Below are 14,846 nucleotides of genomic sequence, written 5' to 3'. Positions count from 1 at the left end.
AGATCGTAATCTTTCCGGTTCTGGATGGGGAAATGTTTAGATTATTATACCCAACTTTCGTACGGCCACATTTGGAATATGGGATTCAAGCAGCGAGTCCTTGTTTCAAATATGAGGCGGATATGTTGGAACGAGTCCAACGCCGCGGGACAAAAATGGTAAAAGGCTTATCTAGCCTATCTTATGAAGACAGACTGAGACACCTCAACTTATTTCCGTTATCTTACCGGCGAATACGGGGTGATCTAATATTGGCATATCGAATCCTGAACGATGACCTTGGTACTAACATGTCCTATCTTTTCCTCCCGTCTAGGGCTGAGCATTTGAGAGGACATTCAAAGAAAGTCCAAAAACCGAGATCAAATCGTCTACGTCTGGAGTTTCGTTTCTCGCACCGAGTAGTGAATTACTGGAATTCTCTACCAGAACACGTAATATCAGCACCTTCTGTTGATATATTCAAGACGAGATTGGACCTCCACAGTGTAACAAACTGCAAGGATTAAAATAGGTCACTAGACCTTCTATCCTTATTACTGAAGACTGAAGACTGAAAAAACAACTACATTGTTTACACTAAATGAGAAGGATAATACGCTTGAAAGAACTTATAATGTATATTTCTGGGTTATCAGATGTCAACAGACTACCTAATAATGCAGAAATTAAGAACTTATGCAAGCTAACACACACTTGTCTAACCTTGAGCACTTCAAATATGGGATGTCTGCCTTGAATAGTGGCACTCAAGGTCGTGGTGAGTGATTTGACCTGGACCGTTCGGATAAATGCTTTTCAGTCTCGGCTTTGAAGCGTCAGTAACGGATTTGCTGGGAAGGAACTTACTAGGAAAAAATTCCATGCAATTTTTGTAGGGAAATAATGCAATTATTATGTTAAGACAAACGAGGTTAAATAGTATCTCGATACCAACTTCAGTCTTCATTACTAAGAATAGGTCAGTCGACCTGTGTTGATCCTTCCCATTTGTAACATTATGAAGACCCAATTTTATCTAAACTTTATGAACCGGAGGTGCTGATATTACATTTCCTGGCTGAGAATTCCAGTAATTCACTAATTTGAGCAAGAAACAAAACTCCAGATGTTAACCATGTGAAGTAATTGTAAGAAAAACCGTATCTCAATAACCAGAGTGTCTATCGACAAGCCACCATCATAATTAGTTGTTAGTATTTCACTTTTATTGGTAAAAAACACTACTAAGATATCCTCGTAAGGCTTCAATGTTTGCAACATTTTCTATTACTTATGTAAGTTCTCATCTTTATATGAGGGAGAAACATCTACGGACTGTTTCCACAGTCCTTAAAAAATCGTGTTTCATATGAATGTCAGGCCTAATCAACGCCTTGCAACTGTTCCTAGTCTTACAAGGCAGTAGAGCATCATGGGGAGATGCAGTCTCATGGTAGCCGGTGACCAACGATTAATTCATACGCCGTTTGTTCCCTCAGGATACTGGAGCTCATGTGCACTATTGGTTTGGAATCAGGGTTTTCCAACTCTTCTAGGTGGACTTTCCGTGTCCACCAACCCGGTTAAAGCGCCGGACATTCGCTTTTCGTCCTCTCAATTTCGTAAACAACACTCTCGCCACGAGAAGGCAGTGAGTAGGACTTCCGTGGCAGAGGCTGTATACGCGTGGTCATGTGAGAGCATTTCGAGAGAGAGAGCGGACTCTCGGCCGTACCAGAGCATTTGGGGGCCATGCAGTATATATATTTATAAATAGGATAAAACAACACTTTGTGAGGATTAACAATCCTACTCAAACTGGAGTCAGTATAGCAGGTTACATATTTACCACATATTTTTCGAAGACGGAGTGTTTTAGCTAGTGACCCATTGTTCCAAACTCCCAGGGCATTCAATCTTGTTGTGGAAAATCGCTATAGAATTTTCATTGTGGTTGGATATTATATAACTAGACAATTATCGGACACTTACGACTGTCACGATGCCTTATAATCCTCACATATCACTGGGTATTCTCGTTAGGACTATACAACTGTGTACTGTTTCTGCTCCTTAAATTCAACTCTCAGGACTTTTTACTACCCAAAGTCGGATAAGCGCTGGAAATCCTACGAAATACTGTTGTTGTACTAACACTGTGTTATCATCTGTTTCAGATATTTTATGTTCTGCGCATCCCTAATTCCGATAGTATTCCATAAAGAAAAATTTCTCATGTGAAACTTGTTGTAGTCCTCACGGAAAACTTCTATGCCAATTGATAGATATACCGAAAGATTTTTTTCAATGTGTCGATCGGTAATCTCTGTTAAATTCCGATTTTTTATTCCCAGATTTAAATAACTATGTTTTTCACTGATGACTCGTGATTAAAATGAGCTTCTTGATATATTTACCGGTCAATCATATTAATGGTTTCACCAGGCTTTTTTCTTCCATGAAAATGTCCTGTATCTAACTGATTAATCAGCTAAGTGGCACGTTAAGTACCTTGTCCTAACTGTAAAACTTAACTTTTTGGAATTGATGGATACGAGTGTTAAAGTTTGATCATAATTCTCGCCTGTAAATATTAGTATAATAGTACTGAAATATAACTGCAGTGAGAAATTCATGCACTATCTACCTTAAGTTAACTTTAATGGTCAAAATCAAGATATCATGTGTTTTGGTACAGCAAGTTTTCCCTATTAGGTATGACTCAGTCGAGTACGTAAAAATCCAGTTGGTTTTTGAGCTGCATTAAATTTCCAATTAATTGTATATCTAGCGTGTATTCATCATACTACTTACTAAACATTTGTTAATCTTTTTATCGTTTACTAGTGTACTAATTGATTTTTTTCTACAGACACATCTTAAAGGACCGTCCGGAGAAATTTGTGCCTCATTTGAGTGGGGGAGCTGGTGGCAAACAACTCAAGAAGTTTTTGTCGAAATTCCATTCCGACAAATCGTAGACGTGAAGCAAATTGTATGTAAAATTACCAATAGTACAATCACTTGTGGTTTCGTTGGTCAGCAGCCATGGTTATCAGGTAACTTATTTAGCCTTATAAAAGCAAGTGAATCCACCTGGAGCCTCCATGAAAAGAAGCGCGTAAGTTTCTATACCGCTATCCAAAATTTTAGATTCAAAAAAAGTAAACCCTAACTTATTAACCGTAATTACTTAGTACCGTTATTATTCTAAATCACTATTTGAACTATACACTGCAATACTTAATTTTATGGTGTGGGGAAAATCACTCAACCCATCCTCATAACAGACGTCATTCGTAAAAGTCGAACAAGTTTTGGAATAAGAGGTTGCGTAATAAGGATTTATATTTAGGGAAAATGAGAAAGTTTTGGACCTACAAACTAGCAGCAACCCATAAGGTTGACCGTCGTCTCAGATCGTAAGTTAAACAAAACTTACTGATTTCGCATGATTTTCTCTTTTCGGCAAATTCATTCTTAGGGCTGTAAATTCTCAAATCTACATTTTTTCCCACAACAATAATCAATCATATACTACACAACCACAACAGTAATTTCTTGAGTGCAGTAACGTAGTAAACAGAAGCACAGAGAGATTATCTTTACTAGGAGATTGAGAATGTAGTTGTTGAGAGCTTGAATAAGCATTAAGAATGGTATAGAAATTAGACGAAACTTAATAATCTCGTAAATAGGTTCTGTAATGTGGTTAATTAGTTCATGAGGATCTTTGTTTTCTACTTGTTGATATTAAGCATTGATACTGACCAGTTTTCGTTAGCATTGAAACTGGAATCATGTGTGCCGAGTTATTTTGCAGAGTTTCACTAAGGACATAGAAATCTGTTAGTTGGAGTGTGCTAGTGAGTTGAAAGCTGCAGCTGCAATTACTAACTACTGAAAGCTGTTTTAGCTCACCCCAACCACTCGCAGCGGACGATCTGGTTTCAGCGAAGCAATTTGTATAGCTGATGGTACACCATTTGGTAACATTTAAGAGCATCTCGAAATATGGATTGAGTTTTTTGACGAACAGTTCAGCATTTATGCTGTCGATCAAATTGTCTTTTCCTCTCTGGCCGTTGATAACTGAGCCGATTAACAAGGTGGTCTGCGAGGGACTCCGAATTCTGAAGTATCACAAGTCATCAGGTTAAGATTCTCTTTCCCGAGGCTCTTTTAGAAATGGTAGTGAACTTCTGGTCAGAGAACTAACTGCGTTTGGAAAAATTCAAGAAACAGAATATCTTGACACTGTGAACTAAAACGAGCATTGTCTCCATCTGTGAAAAGGGGCTAGATAATCTGTGCAGCAACTATCGGGGAATAAGTCTACTTTCAACTGTGTCCAAACCATTGACATCTGTTGTACTTCGCAAATAATACGAAGCCCGTAAACGGCTAACTCTTCAGGAGCTGGCTCGTTTTCGTTCTGGTCTTGGATGAATTAATCATAACATCACACTCCCCCAAATTTTAGAGCGGCTCAATATTCATTTCAAACCGACAATCAATGTGTTTGTTAATGCTAGGGACGCCTTCAATTCGTTGAACAGGACTATGTTCTGTGATTGTCCGTTGAAGTAGACTGTGCCTGAGTTTATGAGCGTCTTAAAGGCTTCGTACACTAATGCCTCTGACAGCGAGGTGATACAACAATCTCTCTTCATTGTTCCATTCGACCAGTGAGGTTAGGTAGGGTTTCACAAACTCATCACTCTTCAACTTCGCCATCGATTGCATTCTGAAAACAGTTCCGATGGAAGCAAGTAGTGATAATGCTGATCTGTCTCCTGGAGAAAGACTTTATCCTGAATATACGGATTATACTGCATTGTTGTGGGATTATAATGAAGCTATACAGTTATTCAGTTGCCAGTGTCCGTAGGTATTGCGTGTGATTTTCAAGTAAATGTAAAGTACTTTTACAAAACTGATAGAAGCCTGTGTTTGCATTCACTCTTGGTGCTGAACCGCTAGAAGCGATCGAAAAGCACCTGTTTCTAGGTAGTTGTGTGGGTGCTAATGGTAGTGTATAGTAAAGCCTAGAACGGCTTATAGCGATCTGAATCATTTTCGGTGCCATCATGATGTTATTCTGGGTGTAAGAGATCAGGTTTACAATGTGTCGGTGGGAGTAGTTTTGCTATATGTTTGTAAAACCATCTCCGTGTTAGAGATGCTACACGACTCTCTGTTTGCAATCCGCATTGTATCCGAAGGACTGCTAACATTCAGTGGGAACATCATGTTAGTAAAGCTGAGGTTCGACAGTGTGTCCAGGTACAGTGACAGTAATTCAACTGGTATTATCACTTCGAAACACCAGCCTCGGTGTTTTGGATATGTGTTAAAAACTTGATCTCAGTGCCTTCCACTCTGTTTTATTTAATAACTCCAAGAATGGATGGAAAATTAGAGATTTCCATTTTATTACTTGGTGCTGTGGTATAAAATTCGTATTGGGCTAGCATCTGCCAGTTCATCATGACTCCCTGGTTGGTGTCCTAGAAATGGTGCAAATCAGTGGCTTGAAGAGTCCTTCTTGAGTGTCTTTGTACTTAAACTGTATCTCTTACTCTACATTAATCTTAATCACTCATCTTTTTTGACCGTACTCCCCTTTATTTCTTCACGATGCTATTCCATTATTTGTATGGGGCATACCATTTTTGTTACTTATTTGTACCAGAATTAACATATATTAGATAAATAAATAAAGTAGGATTAAAAAATTCATAATTGTTAGAATAATATGTGGATTCGACATATGAAACCGACAACTTTGTAGTGAGATGTTAAATTACTGGTTGTGATCTGATTTCTCACCGCTTTATCTGAAGTGTGATAAAGTGAGTTGGTGTATTTTCCTAGTTCTGTTGTATATTATTCACTATAGAACTGCATCAATTTATCAGTAATTTTTCATATCATTTGAAGATTTATCAACTGAAAACAAAAGCCTATTAGAATATCATGTATACATTTTGATAAGTAATGCAGAATTTAGTGCTGAATGACAGTATTTGTACTTTACTTCCTGCTGTTCACACTTTTCTGGCTTCATTACCAATCAAACAGATAATGGAGACAGGTAGAAGTAAACCTTGTAAATGGTTTACCATGTGTTGAAGTGGACACATGTTAGTTTTCACTTTGAAATACACTATTTGTTGAGAGTTTTGCGTCTAATTCTTGTTGTGTTGGCATATGAAGTACTTCTTTTTTTGAAGAAAGTATTTCACAATGGTTTATTGCAGTATAATAAACTTATTTTAAACTCTCATTTTATCATTGTTTGTTCCATCTTGTAGATGGTTATGTGTCTGATCAAAGCTAGTCCAGGTACCTGTTGGCATTCTTTAATGACCGATAAATGGAAGGCGGACCCACTAGTTCTTGATGAAATGGAACGAAACCTTACCATTCAGCGACTACAAATAGAAAACCCTGGCTTAGACTTTAGCTCAGCCGACATATCTGGAAACTATCGTAACGGTGGCCCGAAATTTCCTGTATGATTTCAACTCAACCTACTGTCATTCTATAAATAAAGATAGTTTTTGCCAATATCTTCACTTTTATTCAGTGTATATGTGCACTAATTTATGATAATTAACGTACACTGTCTTATATTTCAGAATGTGGATAAAACCTTGCTTAACAGGACTTTTGTTCGTAGTTCAGTGTTGGAAACACTAAGATGTCCTGAAACTAGAACAAATGCGTCTCCAAAAGTTGAAAACATTAATCTCTCTGGCCAAGAGATAAAAAATTTCTATGAATCTCTTACACAGTGCGTAACTCAAAAAATTGAATACTCATCACTTGATTCAAATTTAATTAAATGTTCCGTATGTGGTGGCTCTTTTAATGATTTTAAGAAACACGTTTCATCTATTGGTCATCAAGTAGCTGAGATGTCAAACAAAAGTTCAAAACCATCGCCGCTGTTAATTCCTCCTTCAAATAAAGGTTATCAACTTTTAAGTAGAATAGGTTGGCGTGATGCTGCCCTCGATCCAGAATGTGAAGAACTGAAAACTTTGAAAGTACTATCTGACAATTCAACTAACGAGTCTAAATCACATTTCTGCATTAAAAACGGCGGTTTGGGTGCTCTCAGACAAGGTCGACGCTTTCCTGTAGCAACTGTCTTAAAACGCGATCGTCTTGGTTTTGGATGGCCAAATACAACAAATACTGCAAGAATTACACATTTCAACCCAGGTGATTTAAAAGCAGTTGAACATCCTAAAGATGTGAGACGACTTCGTCACTCATCCATTAAAATGGACTCGAAATATTTGATAAGAAAAATGAATTTAGAGAAGAAAAAAGAACGTATTATAAGACAAGGGTTTAATTTGACTGATGAACAGTTAGCTTTGCTTTATGACAAATAAACGTTTGAATCATTTCATATTAAGTATAGCTATTTTCTTCAGTATATACTGTACATAACTATCGAATTTATTTAAATCTATGTCCCAATTCCTGTCAATTCTGTGTTAAATCTGTTACATTATTTGCTGCTGTTTTGTCGAAATCGAGATAAAGTGAGACAATAACCCTGCGTGATGATGTCTATGAAAATAAAATCATAACATGTCCCAATTAAAAGAATATTTTAGTTGATAAAGTATTAATTTATTTAAAACTTATGGGAAACATATACACGCAACAATATTTTAATATGCATTCACGCGTTTTGATGTTCTATACCTTGTGAACTGTTCCAAATAATTATCCTAAGGTGCTTTTTTGAATGAGACCAACAGTGTCTAAATGTGACAAACTCAAGCCTTCATTTAACCTACCCTATCACTTTATCCCAATTTTTAAACCTTTTTCAGGATGTGTGAACGCATTTCGTCCTTATCAAGGGAGTCTTTCTGTGGCTGGTAGTAATTTCGTACTATATATCCATCTCGCCGAACCTCGTAACCTAAAATTTCAATGGTCTTGAAGTATATTTTTTGACGTTATCGCAGTTCAGACGTTTGTAGAGAGAGTATTAAACTATTAAGACGAAGTTAATTTGATCATATTATGTCTAACATTTTTGTTATAAATCAGACAGCTTGAGATGTTATTAGAGATAGTTTACAGTTTAATTAATAAAAGGCCATCTTGAAGTTCCCCATGATCTCCCGACCGTTGCTGCTACCTTGACGTGGTGGTTGGGCTTGCCTATCGTGATGAACCAACCAAGCTATGCTGGCTGGAACGCTCGTTCCTCAAGGTCCTACCATGCCAGACAGGTCGGTTGAAGAGCGGTAAGACTAAAACCAGCAAACCCAAGGTCCGAAGGTGAAGTCGTACTGCTGGCTGTACAGAGGTGTGACAGCAGTAAGGTGTTTCCTTCAGACAACCAGCATAACAGCGATGCTGCCTTCCCACAAGGAGGGGTGGGGTTAGAAAAGGTCGACCCTAAAAATGCACACCTCGCCTTATCCCACGGATTTCCGTCTCCAGCGGTAAGGTCCTTTGAAGAGTGGAGCTAACACGTCAGAAATCCCCCACAAAAAGGCCTTGCGTGACCGACCTCAAGCAGCTGTCCCTTGGGCACTGCGGTCACGCCCCCAGGTCGTTAAGACCAACACTAATCCCTCAAGAAATACCCTTCCACGGTGTGGGCAGCCGGGAAGTGATATTAGCCCTCATACCCGTAACTGCACACGAGACCAAATTGGTCATTTTCAAATCCTTCTTACACCTAATAACTCTTATCTCCACGACTAACCCTTCCCACGTCCTTTTATCACCTCGCACCACTAGGGCAAACGATTCGAGTACACGGAACGTTATTCCTGATCTCCTGAAACCACTCTCTAAACTTCATGTAGGAACTTTTAGTGTCCGAACATTGTGCCAAATAGGACAACAGGCTTCCTTAGCTAGGACTTTAGAATCTTACACCATCGATGTGTGCTGCGTCTCGGAAACGCGCATACAAGATCCGAGTAGCGTCATTCATTTGACCTCACCATGTCATAATAAAGAACCAACTCGATTCACACTTCGCGTATCTGGAAGCCCTGATGCTGCTTCCCGTGGCCTCTCTGGCGTAGGTATAGATTGAGTCCTAGGGCAAAACTAGATCTTTTAGACTGGATCCCAGTAGACAGTCGTCTGTGCGCTGTCCGACTAAACGGATCAGTAAGGACTCGGAAAGATAAGGAAACTCGTCGTTGCCTCTGCCTACTCTCCCACTGACTGCAGCTCAGACGATATAAAAGATGAGTTCTACGGGAAACTTTTTGACCTTCTCCGAAAAGCTAGGCGTTCTGATGTAGTAATAGTGGCAGGTGACATTGATGCTCAAGTAGGTAAACTAAGCGAAAGGGAAAGGCACGTAGGTGGATCTTATGGTGTCGTGGCTAAAAGAACAAATAACGGCGATTGTCTGTTGCAGCTATGCTCAGATAACCGCCTATTTCTTGCAAATACTAACTTTAAGCACAAGGAAAAACATCTTTTGACATGGCGACCCCCGAATTCGTTCCAACGTTGGACCCAAATAGATCACATCGCTATCAGTCACCGATGGAGGGGCTCGATGGAAGACTGTCACTCATTCTGGAGCACATGATTAGATTCAGATCATGCTCTAGTGCGAGCACGTATCTGTCTGCGTCTTACCGGACGTAGGAAAGACACTGCAGGGGAAGCCTCTAAGGGTTCTACTTAATGATAGGCAAGCTAAGAATACATTTCAGGAACAACTAGAAAAACAGTTAGGCAGCCTTGTAAAATGTGCCCATCCCGAGGCACCGTGGAACGACCTCTGAAAAGCTGTGAGAACAGCAGTGATATCTGCCAGTACGGTAAACCATAAGTTTAGGGAGAAACACTGGATCTCAGCAGCATCTACCACACTGATAGTCGCTCGAAAACTCATCCCACCTGGCTCTGAACATAACGAAGAGCGGAGTCAGCTTAAGCGAAGGCTAATAAGAAGCCTATGCAATGATCGTGAACAGTGGTGGGTAGCGAAAGCAAGAGAGATGGAAAAGGCAGCGGCAATAGGTAACAGCAGACAGCTATTCAGATTTGTTAAAGAAACCGGTATTAGGAACCCCAGTATCAGTGAAACCACCTCAGATAAAGGTGGACATATCATTTATTCTCAATCCAGGAGATTGGATCGATGGGCAGAACACTTTAGGGATCAGTCCAACTGGCCTTCAGCCACACTTCAGTTACCCACGATCCCTAGTCGTCCTGAATGGAAAGTTGATGTAAGTCCTCCAAATCTCTACGAGGTTGAAAAAGCTATAGGAAATCTAAAGCGAGGGAGAGCCGCAGGCCCTGACAAGTTTGCTCCTGAGATTTTTGAGGATGGCGGTCCAGTACTAGCAGCGAGATCGACTGAGGTCTTAGGTAGAATCTGGGAACTGGACGTAATTCCATCTGACTGGTCCCAATCACTAATTGTGCCAGTCTATAAGAAAGGACAAAAGTCCTCTTGTGACAATCACAGAGGGATCAGTTTGACTAATATAGTGTCTAAAATATTAGCTTCAATAATACTTGGACGCCTAACCAAAGCTCGTGAAGAGCAGACTAGAGAAAACCAGGCTGGTTTTCGACCTGGATATGGTTGCATAGACCAGATATTCACTCTACGTCAGGTCCTAGAACATAGACATGCATTCAGACGTCCCAAAGTCATAGTATTTCTTGACCTGAAGGCGGCATTTGACTCCGTTGATTGTGAGGTTCTTTAGCAATGTTTGTCACTGAAAGGAGTACCAAAGAAGTACATTAACCTCATAAAGGCTCTCTACTCAAACACAACTGGTGGAGTTAGAGCCTATGGCGAACTGTCATCAGAATTGATCACCTCAAATGGTGTTCGTCAGGGCTGTCCACTCTCCCCATTCTTGTTTAACTTTGTCGTTGACATGCTTTTAGAGATAACTCTTTCATCGTCTCAATCTCTAGGAGTTGAACTTTTACTGGGAGGCTCACTTGTTGACATAGAATACGCCGACGACATAGTTTTATTTGGTGAAGACGCTGACAAAATGCAGAGCCTTCTGACCACTATAAGCAACAATGCAGGTATGTTCGGGATGCGATTCTCTCCCTCAAAGTGCAAAATGTTACTTCAGGATTGGGTTGCATCGACACCTGAACTAATGATAGGGAGTGAAGTAGTTGAGCGTGTTGATCACTTCACTTATCTTGGGAGTCTCATCAATCCATGTGGTCTGGTGTGTGACGAAATCTCAGCACGGATACAGAAGGCTCGTCTAGCTTTCGCCAACTTGCGTCATTTATGGAGTAGGCGAGATATCCGTCTAGCAACCAAAGGACAGGTTTACTGTGCAGCAGTTCGGTCCGTCCTACTTTATGGCAGTGAAACATGGCCGATAAGAGTAGAGGATATTCGTAGGCTACTAGTGTTCGATCATAGGTGTCTTCGACGCATTGCTCGTATATCCTGGGACCACCGGGTAAGTAATACAGTTGTTAGGAAAGGGGTACTAGGTAAGGATGGCAAATCAATTGATGAAGTAGTGAAACTTCATCAGTTGAGATGGCTGGGACACGTGTTACGTATGCCCAACCAACCACCGACTGTCCCGATGTGCGATGTTTTATGATAGAGGAGTAGGTTGGAAGAAAGCTAGGGGCGGCCAGACCAAAACTTGGCATAAATCCATGAAGTCGCTGACAAGTGGACTGAGCCGTGCTGGTAGGTGTAGACTACCTGGTTGGGATTCGCGAGATGATAGCAATCGGTGGTTAGAGACCTCGAATGACATGGCTCAAAATCGTTTGCAATGGCGGAGGTGCATCCACTCTTCGTGTTCTATCAAATTCTAATCTTCTGAATTCCTCATGTCCCTATCCTTTTTCTCTTTTCAAATTTATTTCACTGTATTATACTCCTTCAATAACATCTTCAAACCCTAATCTTTCACATTATTGCTTATACTCTTACTACTTCTACCACTATGGGATTTGAGTCGACAACTTCATCTCTGTGCTAATGTGGTATGGCAACTCGGACTGATGTACGTACGTACGAAGTTCTACGTTGTGACTGACTGACTGACTCCCCATGATCTCCATACTCAGCAGCTAAACTTACTTTTAGGGCCATTGGTCAGTATTTCGACATATAATCGTAAAATTCATACAGAAATCATTTGAAAAAACATTCTCATGTTCTTTAGTCAAAACATTCATCTGAGAATCCGGTGATGTGTGTATTAGAAATTAAGCCATTTACTGCTAGTGGCTTTTTTTGAGGCCTAAACATGACGTAGATGTTATCGGCTAAATTCAAAACAAATATTGATAATTTCTGAATATATGCTGCGTAAATTATTCTCGCTTCGTAAAGTTAATTTCTAATAATTATCTCATGTGAATTTCTAATGTTAGTAGAAATGATTCAACCGGCCGGTCCATTTACTGGCATAATTAGCCATTTTTTCTCCTCTGTTAAAAGAGCACTCAAAGTAACTACATTTGATTCACCAAAAATGTGTCCTCTATCAGGTTCTACTTTGTGTTACCTTATCATTAAGCAACCTCTTACATATCCTATAAACAGTCATATTAATGATAGTCGTACCATATTGTTCATTGACCGACTATCATGTGTTAACGATGTTTAGAAACACAATCACAGTAACTTAAGTCGTATCGTCATTAAATAGTCTTTCTTGTTTTATTACAGATCACTACATATATGGTTACGGATTTACTAGTAACCTGTCCAATTATTTAATAGTCAGCTACTAATCAATGATAAACTCGTATATACTTAATGATGATTAATATGCTTTTGAAACTCTCGTATTGGGTGAAGGGTGCATATTTTATACTACTCAGTTTGGAACTGAAATGAGAGTTTTTCATTCCTACCCTTACCTAAGATATATTAATCAATTGATGGATGTCATTGAATATGCGTTAGCTACAATAACTTATTAGCACATTGGAGTGAAATATCGACGAAATTAAGAAAAGAATAATGATAGGGTGTCCTATAACTTTTGATACAATTATTCGATATCAGTGGTGAAAGCAGGATCGAAACTCCGAACAATGATAGTGATACTCATTGGAGAAAAAACCTTTTGCAACGGTCTCATTCAATGACTCATGAATTCAACTATAAAATTACTAAAATCTCCACAAAACCCCTTCTGATAATAATCATATGCTCACTAGTGACTGGCTCCATGAGGTATTTCCTGGAGTTCTAGTGAGAAGCAGTGACCGGTGGAGTCCAACCAGGTCTGTTGTGAGATGTAACTTACTGAAGACATTGTTAAATGGTTGCTCAACTTCGTGGATTGGTTGAAGTTAGACATAACACCATTGGATGCCGGCTCAGTAGTCTGGAGGTTAAGCGCTCGTGCGCGAGACTGATAGGTCCTAGGTTCGAATCTCGCAAGGTGGGATCGTGGATGCGTACTGCTGAGGAGTCCCACAATAGGACGAAACGACCGTTCAGTGCTTCCAGATTTTCGATGGTGGTCTAGCTTCAATTGACTCATGAATTCAACTATAAAATTACTAAAATCTCCACAAAATCCCCTTCTGATAATGCTATAATTCTCTAATAAATGGTGACGAATTCTTGCTAGAACCCTTGGATTTCATACTAGAAAGAAACAGATATCCAGTGCTTCATGATTTTCAGTAGTTGTCTCGCAAAAGCCAGTCTTTGATCTAAACTACTAAATTCAGGAGTTTTAACGAATCCGTAGGCTAGCAATGATGTGCCAACTGGTGACTAACTCTGACAGGTAATTCCCGGAGTTCAGTCATGTTGAAAATAAGGCAGTTACCGTCATTTTACATCAGTTGTGCTAATCACGAACTGATAGAAGGTAGGAATGTAAGGCATTAGATACCAAATTCATGTTCCAACGTTCAAGCGTCCACCCCGTGACCTTAAGGCCCTGGACTCGATCCATCTCACGTTTGTGGGTGCCCACTTCACGATTTAATTGTTAACACTGGTAACATTGAGTTTATAATTTCAGTTATGGATCCAAAGTCATTATATTTCGATTATCTGATAGAACTCACTGGCTTCTGTATCAAGAATTGAAGGATACAAACTTCTTGTCTGTGAATGCTGTAGTTCGCATATTGGAGCTGCAAATTGCAAATATATGATTTCTCAGTTTCTAGCAAGTGAAACTAGGTCATCAATATCTAAAAATTTAAAGAACTTTCTTTTTTAACTTCGAAGGAAATTTCCAGATTTGATTGCTGAGTATTTTCAGCAGTGGGATGGGAACTCACCTCGTACAATGTCAAATCCTGAATTACCCTAATTTCTCTAAAAGATACCAACTATAAAGGTATCAGGGGTATCGAATTTCCAAAAAAAAGGTAGTGTCATTCGTATTTAGTTTCGAACGCCTTAGATATATTTAATCAATAGTAAGGGTTCTAAAATGGACCCAAAAACTTCGAGCTTCACTTGCAAATGCACCATCTCAGAAAATTCTCAGAACACTACGTCTGTCAGCAGTTGCTGGCGTTGATGAAGAAAAACTTACTATTACTGGAAAAGGTTATCCACAAACTCAGCGAAACCGATTAACTATCTTTTAATAGTTAAGGGGTTTCGTAAGTGCGTGTTTGAAGAGGATTTCATTATCATTACAGACCATAAAGCTCTAAAATTTATTTATCATCTAGGAAATTGTTTAGCTGGTTAAATATCACAGAACAGCTAATGACAGTGTTGATGAAAATTGTATTCTGTAATCATATAATTAGTAGATAAATGTGTTCAAAGCAATGTATATTGCAGTTAGAATCTCGGTAAATGTTGCTTTCTTTAGCTGCACGAGCTTCGTCCAAATGAAAGCTAC

General features: G+C 39.3%; 2 protein-coding genes across 2 annotated transcripts; both read left to right on the top strand.

Moving 5' to 3' along the window:
• Positions 1-678: 678 nt before the first annotated feature.
• On the top strand, positions 679-6,506 carry Smp_173910 (nuclear movement protein related; the record flags this gene model as incomplete). The annotated part of the gene is made up of 3 exons (XM_018789193.1): positions 679-760; positions 2,868-3,103; positions 6,300-6,506. 3 exons carry the CDS (start codon positions 679-681, stop codon positions 6,504-6,506), a joined length of 525 nt encoding a protein of 174 aa, XP_018654661.1.
• An 87-nt stretch (positions 6,507-6,593) lies between these two features.
• Positions 6,594-7,661, top strand: Smp_094470 (hypothetical protein; the record flags this gene model as incomplete). The annotated part of the gene is made up of 1 exon (XM_018789192.1): positions 6,594-7,661. One exon carries the CDS (start codon positions 6,594-6,596, stop codon positions 7,389-7,391), a length of 798 nt encoding a protein of 265 aa, XP_018654660.1. The 3' UTR covers positions 7,392-7,661.
• Positions 7,662-14,846: the final 7,185 nt, after the last annotated feature.

Source organism: Schistosoma mansoni, chromosome W (assembly GCF_000237925.1).
Source record: "Schistosoma mansoni strain Puerto Rico chromosome W, complete genome".
Classification (NCBI taxonomy): domain Eukaryota; kingdom Metazoa; phylum Platyhelminthes; class Trematoda; order Strigeidida; family Schistosomatidae; genus Schistosoma; species Schistosoma mansoni.
The sequence above is the reverse complement of the archived record's forward strand: the minus strand, read 5'-3'. Positions and strand labels throughout refer to the sequence as shown.